The 12,212-nt window shown below is 38.2% G+C and overlaps 1 protein-coding gene across 1 annotated transcript in view; it reads right to left on the reverse strand.

The window, feature by feature from the left end:
- Positions 1-1,394: 1,394 nt before the first annotated feature.
- WFS1 (wolframin ER transmembrane glycoprotein) overlaps positions 1,395-12,212 on the reverse strand; it is a 35,349-nt gene continuing 24,531 nt past the window's right edge. Inside the window, exons 4-8 of the mRNA XM_050895890.1 lie at positions 11,595-11,739; positions 10,591-10,761; positions 9,837-9,917; positions 5,835-5,980; positions 1,395-4,155 (exon numbers count right to left, since the gene is read on the reverse strand). Coding sequence (XP_050751847.1) covers positions 2,347-4,155; positions 5,835-5,980; positions 9,837-9,917; positions 10,591-10,761; positions 11,595-11,739 — 2,352 coding nt within the window. The 3' untranslated portion in view covers positions 1,395-2,346. The remainder of the gene's footprint in view (positions 4,156-5,834; positions 5,981-9,836; positions 9,918-10,590; positions 10,762-11,594; positions 11,740-12,212) is intronic.

A 12,212-nucleotide genomic window follows, 5' to 3' on the forward strand; every position in this document is an offset into this window, starting at 1 on the left:
TAAGTGCATAAAGGGGAATTGTGTAACTTGGAATCTGACCAATATCGGTATCAATATCCTTGAGGGAGCTCCCTTCGCCCAAGGAATTAGAGTGTTTTAGCTAATAATTCTAAGTTTGCAAATGTAATAACAGTTATATGCCAATATCCCCTAATAATTTCCTCAGAAAAGGCTGAACTACAAGTCTCAGTTGTTGGGGTTAAGCCTCATAACAACGTTATGTTACAGATGGGAACTGAGGTACCTGGATTAACTGTTTTATCTTGTCTTAAAAAGCAACTCTTTCCAAAGAAATCAATAAAATACTCTCCCTCTTCTTGCCAGACTTCCCACTTCTGACTTCAGTCAATTTGTCCTTTTCAGGATATGTAATAACTTCTTCAAACCGCATCACAGTAAGTCAGTAAACTGACATCCTTACAAAGAGTAAAAGCTAAAAACAGAATAATTTTTAACATTAGTTCTGAATACCAAGACTGTTGCCTTTTTTCTCCTGACAAACATATGAATAGAGGTTTCACAATTATGTGTATATAAGGAAAAAAAGTAAAAAAAATCTGCATCTTTTGTGCTTAAATTTCAGAGCCGGGAAGAATGTTTAGATATTTAAAAAGAGCCTACGGATGTTCTAACAAAAGGAGGAGAAAGGTCTAAGTTTGGCTTATTTCCAGCCAAAATGGGACCAGGTAAGCAAAACTATGGCAAAATTTGCATTTACCTGCCACCTTACACCATTTCTTTTCCCCAGGTGGAAACAGAGAGACAGTTAACAGTTTTCAAAACTGGAAGCACCCAGAAGACATGATTCTACTTCAGAGATTTTCTGATGGGCTCAAACACGACTACGTGGCTTTGGATGGTGGAGGCTTCTGCTCTGCAGCGTCGCACTTGGCTCACTGCCTGGGAACCGGGCAGCACGCCTGTGGGTGCCTTTGGCTTCTTCCCAACTGCAGCCCAGGGTGATGTTCAAGTGGGTACTCATAGTTGGAGTGCAGCCAAATGCCTCATTTTCCCCAAAAGCCTCCCCTTCTCTGTCACGAGTTTTCACTGATACCACTTCTCCCCGCCCCTGGTGATGACTGATATGCAATGGCAAAAAAGAATCTAATGCAGGATCAGTGGAATAGTCAGGGAAGGAGTGTGATGTATCTGTGAAATACAGTAATCCAGTGGTCAAAAAAGGTAGTAAGTCACAATGAAAGCAGGGGTAAGCAGTACATGTAGATTTCACAGCTACAAAAACTTCACCTGGCATACTCGGATTTTACTGATAGCTTTAAATAATGTGAAGAACAACTTCAAGTATCTCATACCAGAACATTTTAAACATTCTAAATTGTATTTTTCAGTGAAAGCTGTTATCAGCGCAACATAAACAACTGCTCAGTGTCAAAGCATAATGAAGAAGCGTTGTACCCATTTAATTCAAGTTTGTATTTTATGTTTATTTGCACAATACAAATCATTAAACAAACATTCTATTTCAGTTTCCACTGTAGACTTTTAGGTACTATTTTCAGTTGCTTTGGCTTGTCTGTTACTGGCACCATCTCAATACCAGCCTTACTCTCTAGTGTTTGTCCTTCACACACCAGCATGGATTATACCTTAGTATCATATATGTAGCTATCATAACCAATCAGAACACATAGCATACTTTGTACAGAATACTTAATGCAAAATGGAAGCTTGAGGACTTTTTACAGCCTTGCTGGGGTGTGAAATGGTGTGCCCTTTCAAAAAACATTAAAGTCACTATCTTCTGGACAAATAGTGAAACGACGAGTTCTGTACGCAGATGTCACCACCAGGTGCTGACTATAAGATCACTTTTTTCTAGAAAACACCAAATAAATACAAGCAATATATGCAACCTAAGCTATTGTCAGCTACCTATTCTAAATCATACCTGTGAAAAAAACAAATGGGCACGTTGTGACTATTTAAAGAGTAAAGTGCTTTTAACATCAAGCAAGTGAATGCATCTAGTGTCGTACCACAGGCAAACATATATCCATTTTGGACAAAACAGTCTCCATGCAATTAGTCAGCAGCAATCCCCTGCATTCATTTATAACATTAAACTAGTATATATTACTTCAGTCATACGGGGTTTAAAGTCAGGATACAGTGTGTACACTTACAAAACTCAACCAATGCTCTACATTCGCATATATTTTGAGCATTGCTACAGCAAGGTGGGGTTTTTTTTTGTTTGTTTGGGGTTTTTTGGGGTTTTTTTGGTGGTGTTTTTTTTTTTTTTAAAACACTTTTTAAGAAGCCAAACCTTTGGTAGTGTAAATGCAGCGTACACTGAAGATACCACTGAACAAATACAGGAGCTCATTATGCAGCTGACAGGAATGGGAAGAAGAAAAAATCAAAAGCAAATTTAATGGCTTTATGCACTGTGCTCCTCCAGTCATGCTCTATTTTCACATGCCTCCCTGCAGGTAAGAGTTTAGACATGCAATTCAAGCAAGTGATTGCTTTCAGTTCAAAGACAGGCCATTTACTGCCAAGACGACCCTCCAGAATTGTGCTGAATTCAATTATACTTCCTTGCCTCAAGTTCAACAACACTTTTTTAAACTCATTGCTTGCCTTCAGCACAATATCTTTGGTTATATCATCCTCCTCTATAGACTTGGTTCCATTTTTGCTACTGAAAGGCATGCCCACAGTTATTTCAAATTTGTACCTATCAAACATTTTCATGTGGCAGTTATGCTTTGTCAAATACTTGAGACGACACAATTCTTCCTCCTCCAGTGTAACATTTTTGGGGTCACAAAGAGGGTAGGTTTCACCATATAAGCATCTCATCCAATCGCCAACAAAAAGCGGAAGCATATTTATTGCAGATTCTGCACTATTGTCGATTTCTGTCACGCGCACGTATTTGAACCGCCCAGTCCACGTCACTCTGTGTCCTTCCAGGTGACTACATAAAATCTGAGTACGTGCCATGTTAGTCTCCTTCCATGACCGGGGTCCGCAGAGGAAAGCGTACTGATTCCATGTCAAGGTAGAGTTGTAAACTTTCATCCCCTCTGATCGATACACATAGAACCAACAGAACAACACTACAGCTGTAATCCACACCAGAATGAGTTTCACAATTGAGCTTCGAGTGAGGGATTTAACCATTTCAACTACAGAGAAGTTAACTTTCGTCCACCATCGGAAGAGCAAAGGAACAGTACACAAAACCAGAGTCACTACAATTTTCATGAGCTCCAGAGACACAAACCACTTAATGAAATGGATAAGACACATCAGCACAATGCCTACACCTAGCACTGGGAGTGCAAAGAGAAACAGAAAATAACCGACTGATGCACGAACGAGCCCAATGCCAGAGGACTCCCGCAGAATAACCACAGAGAGTTCGCACCACATAAAGCAGACCAGATATGGGACCAGGTAGCAGTAGGTGCCTTTAAAATTCCGTAGTTGTGCCATTCTAAAGAAAAGATAGAACAAGTACAAAAACAGAAGGCATGGGATGCTTACATTTATCACAAAGAAATGGCCTACAGGAACCGTAAAGAAGGTTTTACCTAAGAATTTCAAGTAGCCAAAATTCCCAGGTAATACCTGCAATAGGGATAAGCAACCTGCTGCTATCTCAGTCATTAACGCTCTTCGTGTGTAAGGTTCTGCACACGTGCTTAAACTCATGTAACTTGTCACTGTGAAGAAGACTGAGACAGTAGCTAACTCTGAGCATGGTATACAGTCTTTGCTTGCTATGGGGAAGGAAAAAATGACAAAGAATACCGAGAGTAAAAAATAAATGTATGGCTCTAAGTGATTCCATCCAAAGTTCACCTCAGCTTGCTCAACATCTAGGTTTGGTTCAAAACGAAGCAGTAAGTCAGTCAAAGCACGGAAGTTTTCCCAAGCCTTACTGTCCTGAAAAACTTTCAGTGTGCAAATCACCATGGAAATGAAGGACAAATAGAATATGACTAATGGAATAATGAAGGCAAAAAAGTCAATTGTCAGATTACTGATGATGAAGAAAAAGATGAGAGCATTGATATGGTGTGTTGGAACAATGGTAGACAGCCAATGCATTCCTGCCTTTGATGCAATATCTATAAGGTATTCTTTAATTTCCATAATGGCATGAAGCGGATATTTTACAACCTGGAAAGAGAGAAAGAAGCATTTTATTTATGAGCAGTTTTGTATCTTTACATCACAGATATTCTTAGCTGAAGCAGTAGCAGATAGTTGTCTAACCTCAGCTGACATGAAAAGATTCATATTTCAGACAAATGTTGCCAATAAAATGAGATTACTTTGTCTGAGATTATTAGCTCTATTTTGATTAATTCAGTCAGATGAAGCTCAGAGGCGATTTCAGGAAAGATGTATTTCATTACCTTTGACACATATAATTAAATGGCTTCCTAGTCAAATATTCTGCTCTGCTAACTTCATACTGAAGATAAACTACATGGCTGCAGTCCTGTACTATCTTAAGTCATTACTTGAGCTGTGAGTACTGTAGCTTTAAAGCAGTTAACTCTGCCGCTGTTCTGCAAGGATTATGCTATACATTCTGATATGCATATACACTACAGGAAGTAGTGCATATGATTCATATGCACTTACAGGAAGTCTTTACAGCTGTGGTTTATCTTTAAAACAGTTCTTTCCAAGCATCTAGGGATGCAGCTGTCAAAATCTGGTTTGTAAGCAGCAGAAATACCTTTCCCTAAAAGTGTAGTAATTATAGTTATTCTTTTAACTCCACAACAGTAACTGTACAGGATCTTAAAATTCTACCTATCTTATGTCCATCACAGTCACCAGACAACAGAGGAACTGCTGGATCAAATCCTCTTCCTATGGCCAACCACACACTTTACATAGGATCAATAAAAAGGGACAGGATTTTTCAAACAAATATTCAAATATTAGCATCTGCACATTAGATACTGCAAACAATCCTCCTTCCCCCACAAAAAGATAGTTTTTATGTTCTTCCCAGAACTTACGCTTTTATATTAATTACTTCAAGGGAAAGGCCAAGAATGCTTCAGCAAAGATTTATGCATTGTGATGAACTGTGGCAACAAACTCAATGACTTGGGCATAAGCCTGTTTATTAGTGAATGTATCCCTGTTCTTCACAAATGCATCTCTTCCAGAATATTAGTTTTTCAAAAGACTAGAAAAAGACACTCCCCTCCCCTCCCCTCCTTCCCCCCCCCCCCCCCCCCCCCCCACCATATGATAATGGACAACAAAATGACAACAATTACAACAAAAACTCTCATGTCAGCACCTGGAAACCCCTCACCTTTCTTGAAATTTATACCAGTATTGAATGCATGCACCTTAATTTTCCCTTCTCCTTTCACTACCTAGGGAAGTATCAGTATAGAAAACCATTGACAGCAAGTTCCACCATTCTTGAATTCCTTCATAATAGAACCTTTTCACACCTCAAGGCTATGGATAATTTTTCCCAGCTGCTTGCTCCTGTTTAAATAAGATACGAAGCATATAATATCTATAATAAAAATATGGCAGTTACGATAGGGACATTTAAATCCTCGCTGAGATGTAATGAAGGTAGATTGCCCTCTTCCAGGGAGAACGATTATCCCTTTCTCTTAAATATATGACTTATATATATGACACTGTAAACATATATATGAAGTCAAGTCCAAAAAGAAATTACAGCACCCATTCTTGTACGGACCTGTATAGACTAAACATCAGCTTTGAGAGTCAAGTGCAAGTCACCTCTGTCTTGTCTGAAATGCGTAAGTTAAGAGCCCTTCAACATAACCTGTTCAGTACTGCCTTTTTACCTTCAGTCGGAGCGGTAACTCTTCAGGAGTCTTTCCTGCCAATTCATCGTCTTCCTCTTCCTGCATAATCAGGTTAGATGGGATGATTCCCTTTGCATACTTCTTGGTAATTTCAACAAAGTCATCCAAAGCAATAAATTTTTTAGCTAAAAGATAAAATGAAGACTTGGAGTAAATAGTGTCACTGTACTGATTACGAGTTGGAATATTAATTTTCTTTCCTGGTATTAAAGAAGATCTACTCTGGGCTTTGAAAACTGAACTACCGATAACACAGGCTTACCTTGCAACTTGTTCTGAGATCTGTGCTGAAAACAACAAGCTGCTTGTGCCAGCAATATATGACTACTCTAAATCTTGCCAGACCAGCAGGTAAGTTTATTATACCAGTAAGCAGGAGAACAGAGTGAGTGAATGTAGCTTATCTGCAAGTGTTCCAAGGAAAAATAAAAAAAAGACTACTGGATTAAGTCCCACAGTTTTAAATCATAAGCTATTATATCTTTGGTAACTGCTTGAGAGAAATTTTTAACTAACAGCTACATTGAAAAGGAAGAATTGTACAGGAACAGTCATGAATTATCTGTATGTTATTAACTGAAAAACTGACTTCCGATTTGGCATTTAACAGTCATTTTTCTGAGTTCAGAAGTTAGACATGTAATTATGGGAAATGCCCAATTATTTGTATCTACAAGACTAAATACAGGTTACGTATAGTGTACTAATTTAATATGCTACGTGGCTATACAAAGGGCCTCCCTCAAACTATATCAACTATGATCTAAAACAAATGGCCAGCAACAAAATATACTGTGCTCAGTTGTACACAGAGACAAAATTTATCGCTCTGCCCTGCAAGATCCTTATCCAGTCCTGTGAGTAGAAGGGGGGCAAGAGGTTACTTCCCAAAACTCTAGGGATGCTGCAAGACAGAAGATGATTTATACACTGCTTCAAACTCTTTTCATAGCCAGTTCCTTACAGTAGCATGGATTAGCTAGTTTCTATGGTAGACAAGCTTGATGTCGTTTGTAAAGGAGGATAATTAACAGCAACTTTTTTCCATGCACTAAAGCAAATGACATTGCTGTAGATATGAAAGACTTTTGAATGACAAAAATCTGTAACACACCTCCTACACAGTAAGTTTAGCTAGTCAGCTGATACAAAGATATGAAAGCTGGCCTGCTTAATACTAGTTTAAGATTTTAAAGAGACAGAAAACTGAACTGTTTCACTAAATTTAAAATCAGAGGATTAGTGGGTTTGAGCCTATTATTTTGTTTAATTTTACAAAAATGCTACATTTATAGAAGTTTTTAATATACAGAAAAAATATTTAATATTGAAAACACTGTGGATACAGAACAAAATAAAGTATTTGTGTCAAGATACCTGCTACAGGAAGAAGGGTGTTAAGAGTTAAATAGAAAAACAGCAGCTCACAGTCCATCTTCTGCTTTAATCTCACAACATGGATGTTGCCTTTTGCTTGGACTTCTACTTCCCTCCCCCTGCCTCCCCTCATTACATGAACCCGTATGTCCCACAAAATACCATCTGGCATGCCTCCCAAGAAACAAGAAAGGATTTATTTTTGCTAACTATTCTTGTCATTCACAAACTGTAAGGTGACATCGCTTGCACAAAGAAATCAGTGAGACTCCTTAGCTGTCTTCGGTGGGGTTTGGATCAAGCGTTATACCAAATATCTCATCTAAATTTATTGTCCTACTGGGACAAAATATACAGTGGTAAGACAAGTCTTTTTGGTGTGGGATCAGCAAGCAGACACGATTAGAATCTTACAAAAATTCCTTAACGGCACTTTTACAGGACCATGGGACATCCTGAGGGGGAAGAAGTTATTAACTTACTATGTATAGATGGCCTATCACATGTAATTACATGTATACTCTCAGGCATGCAACAACTGTCCATTGACAATGTCAGCTCTAATCTTCCGTTTATACCTCCCCATTAAGGATACCCCAGATCAGATATCTACAAACACATATCTGGCTTAAAAATTATCTTCCAAGTATTGGCAATATATTAAAACTGAAGGAAGAATCTCCTGCTGGCAAGATAAATGGAGAAACTCAGTGGATCAGAGAAGTAAGTGCTAGAGAGTAACAGCTGTCTTGTTCATCCATGAAAAGATAAAAGCTCTCTAGAGAAGAGGTAACAGCTTAACTCCTACTTTAAGTGTTTGATGAAAACTTTTCGTTTTTAAATGTTATTAGTATTTTGTCACCCAAGTGTCTCTTAAATTGATATAAAAAGCGTATGTTGTAGATTCTACTTTATTATTCATAGATTTTTTTCTTCAATTTGGTTATGACAAATTCCCCTGCCTCCTCCATCCGCCGTAGAAAAAGAAAAATATGCACATCAATTTCTGCCTACGCTTACATGTAGGTTCATTTACTCTCCTGCTATTTTATCTGCCATTTAAGCCTTCAAAAAAAAAAAAAAAGCCAGTTCCTTTTCTGACACTCTTTGAATTACTGAAGAATCCAGAACAAAATTACTTGGTTTGCACTCATGCTCTATCAGCACATGCCAGTTCAGCTAAGGGACGGAAAGAACACCAGTGTCGTCCACTAAGCACCAATGCAACATAGCAGCAATGAACCCAGATACACCTGTGTTACGATACGATGACCAGACAATGAAACACAACAGTCTTATCCGTGAAGGACTATGTCTAGCTTTCCAGAAGTGGCAAACAAGTCACAAGAACAGCTGACCTACTCCCACAGAAGTTTTGATAGGACCAGAAGCTTGGCTTCCAAAATACTATTTCTCCCATCACCTACTCCCTTACTCATATACACAGGCACGCGTCCCTCCTCCTCTTTTACTTCTGTGAAAGTTAACATAAAACTGAATACTCCACTCTTCTTAGGAATGTTATTTTCAGAAGTCACCTGTGTAACGAACACAATCCTTGAAGGTAAAGGCCAAACTGACCTAACTAAATGTAAATCTAATCTTTCAAGGAGTTTAAACCTGCAAACCCCCAGATTTGGCTCACTAATCCACATATGACGCTTTAGTTACACGTATTCTCAACTATCGATGTATTAGTAAGTAATATGCTTTGTGACATTCAAAAGTGCTCTTCAAGAACTGATCTGGATTGCACATGAACTATTTCATATGACCTACTGCATTACAAGAAACTGAGATTTTCCCCGACAATGATTAATCGAGCCTTATGTTAGATAACATTCTTGAAAAACTACACATGCTGCACTGTTTATAATTCATTTTCTTAATTTAACAATGTGACTTTCCTCCTGAAGGCCCAGCAACATATCAGCATTTCTTAGGTATGCAAGGCTAGGGAGAACTTTATTTCAATTCCAACCCCCCACCCCACCATACCTTACAAGACTCACAGATATGGGTCTACAAATCTGACCCTGCGTGTGTTGAGTGGTTTAATTCTCCCCACTACATGAACTAAGCTGCTCCTAAGTTGTGAAAGAAATATCTTGGTGCATCTTTCCTATAGCAATTCTTGAACAAATATGAAGAGACAAACATTAATTATCAGGGAATGGCAAACAGAAGCAAGGCAGATAGAATGAGGGATCTGTCTGCATTAAATGGTTGCATAATTAATTCTCTTATTGTAATCAGAAAGCTTACTACAGTTTAGAACTAAAAAAAACATTATTGAAAGTGCAAAAATTTTTTTTGCTGAATAGACTTGTAAGTGCTGAAAGGGCAAGAATATAAAAATAACAAATGACATGCAAACTCCTCTTAGTATACTAATCACTGACAAGTTGACTGTAATGGTGATGTCTTCTGTGAGTTCACAGGCGGATCAGTTATTTTCCTTGCACATATAATAAATTGACACTATCAGTTTATAGCAATCCAAACTTACTACACATTCTTACTCTGGCAGCACAAAATTGCTTAGCAAAACAAAATAGAAACCAAAGCCACAGGCCAAGATTGAAAGCAGTAGCATGCACTCACATTCACTGCTCACTAACCGCTCCAGCATTCTTCTCTGCTTCTGCACCGACTTTGGGACTGGGCCAGGTTGCTTCTCACCATCTGGTTCAATAACAGAAGTTTATGGAAAGTCAAAGCAGTCAATTAAAGTGATCAAACAATAACTGGAATGTTCCTCAAGCTGCAATATCTGGAGAATGGTATTTCCTCAGTCAGGAAAAGACAAACATACACATAAACAGGTAAGACATGGCTATATAGCTTTCTATATTCCTATTACTGTATTAGAAAAGGGAACAGCATTGACATAGCTAACATATGCCGTTGTAATGGCAGACTGAGCCAGCTGTGTTGAAGACTGGATTTGTAAACTGAAATAACTAGTAAGATATCATCAGGATGACTGTTAAGGAAAAAAAAAGAAAAAAATTTAAAAAAAAAAAAATCAAACACAGCAAAGCCATAAAAGATTTATTTTCTAAGGACAGCGAGTGTCAAATTAAGATATTTTTAATATTTGGTCACTTGAATGAGTGCTTAACTGAATCACAACCTACAGCAAGAATTGGCAGGCCTTTGAACTAACTTTATTGGTCCAGGGAGCGCAGTTATTAAAAGAGAGTTAGAGTCGTTAACACTGTTAGTTTTTCTTAAGTAGAGCATACATTTACTGTTATCTCATGCCTGATTGTTTATAAAGCCCTTTAGGTTTCTAGCTGTATTCTGCCTGTAAGTCTGTATTTTATCAATACCATAAATCAGTTCATTAACAAACCTTCATTGTCAACTTGCCCAACATTTTCCAGTAGTTCAGAAACTGCTAATTGCTTCTTCTTTTTGGGGTTTAATTTCCAATACATGACTAAGGCAGCTTTCCTCACAGCTCTCTCCAAGTCAGTCTCAGATGATAACTTTTTCACTTCTTGCTCGTTCTCAGAAGTGATGCCTCAAGAAAAGAAAAACACATTACATACTATTATCCCACACCCATGCAGAAATGACAGATTTGCCCACAATTTATTTTTCTCAGTTTAGTCTGCAACTTCAAGTTTCATTCACATCTTGATCACCTAAGTAAATTACTCAAATGCCCTTCTGTGCCCATTGCTTATCAAAATCTAATCACATTGCTTAAGTTTAAACTGTACTTCAAAGACTGTGCAAGTCACACATTATCCTTGTCTTGCTTCAGCTTTTGAAGTACAGCAGTTCAGGCAAAAGGTTGTGCAGATATGCATGGGTGACATGTAAAAGGCAGCAAAATTTAATGAAAGTTGGGTGGTTGTTTTTTTTTCTCCTGTAAATAAGAGTTCAGATAGTTGGCAGACGAAAGGAGACGCTTCCAAGCGTGAGAAGTAGCATGAAGAAAGATATGAATCTTAAAGTGGGAGAAGACAGTGAAAAAGACCAATTAGGAGAGAGGTTGGAGAGGGGCAAAAGAATGACACAACAGCAGATATGTATGTAGGTGGTGTGTGGTTATATATGACCTTCACGGTCAAAGAAAAGGAGCTTCAATGAAAGGTGGGGAGGGGAAGAACAAGCATGAATTCCATAAAGGAATTCAAGCAAATAATTAATATAAATGCTTTTATGAGCACTATCAGCAATTAATACTTTTTAAGTTACCTATTTGAACAGGCTATCAGCAACTACTTACATAATTTTGCCATGAACATTCCCATCGTATTTTAATCCCTCTTTTCAGTGTTAAAATGAATATAGTACTATTTCAGATAAAGTGGTAAGCGCAAGCAAAAAGTCTCCGAGAACCCATACCTCTTCTGTCTGCCAGGCATCTACGCAACAGTTTGACAGCTTCTCTTCGACCTTGCTTAGCAGCAAGGATGAACCAGTCAACTGCACTACAATTGTTAAGTTCTTCATCCTCCTCTTCTGCTAATCTTAAGAAGTGTTTCCCCACCTAGAATAAGTAGGGAACAGAATTCCTTCAATTACTGAAATACACTCTACTCTTTCTGTCTCTCTCCTCCCACCCCCTGGAACTCAGCTAGAATAAATTCTCTCTGAACAAAAGGTCAAAACATTTGCTCCTAGCACTAAGGAACATAGCTGTAAGTCGATCTTCTGCAGGGAAAGATCAGTTTCCAGAACTGGAAGCAAGAAGGAATCGCAACACATTTGGCCAGGTCCATGAATTAGCTGCCGTTGGTCTTCGGGCATCTAGCAGGATCAGGTAAAGCTCCCGGTGTTAAAAGTTTTCTTGAATTCTAAAAGTCTTCTTGAATTCTTTTCCTCCTATAACAATGGTCAGACAACACTGCTAGCCTCATTTTAGAAACACAAAAATTAAGTGTAATAACCTGGCGCCAGCGACATTCAGAAATTCAGATGAAGTTATTGACAAAGGGCCTTGACATGGAAGTAGGCTTCAGC

The sequence above is a fragment of the Gymnogyps californianus genome, chromosome 4 (genome assembly GCF_018139145.2).
Source record: "Gymnogyps californianus isolate 813 chromosome 4, ASM1813914v2, whole genome shotgun sequence".
Taxonomy (NCBI): Eukaryota; Metazoa; Chordata; class Aves; order Accipitriformes; family Cathartidae; genus Gymnogyps; species Gymnogyps californianus.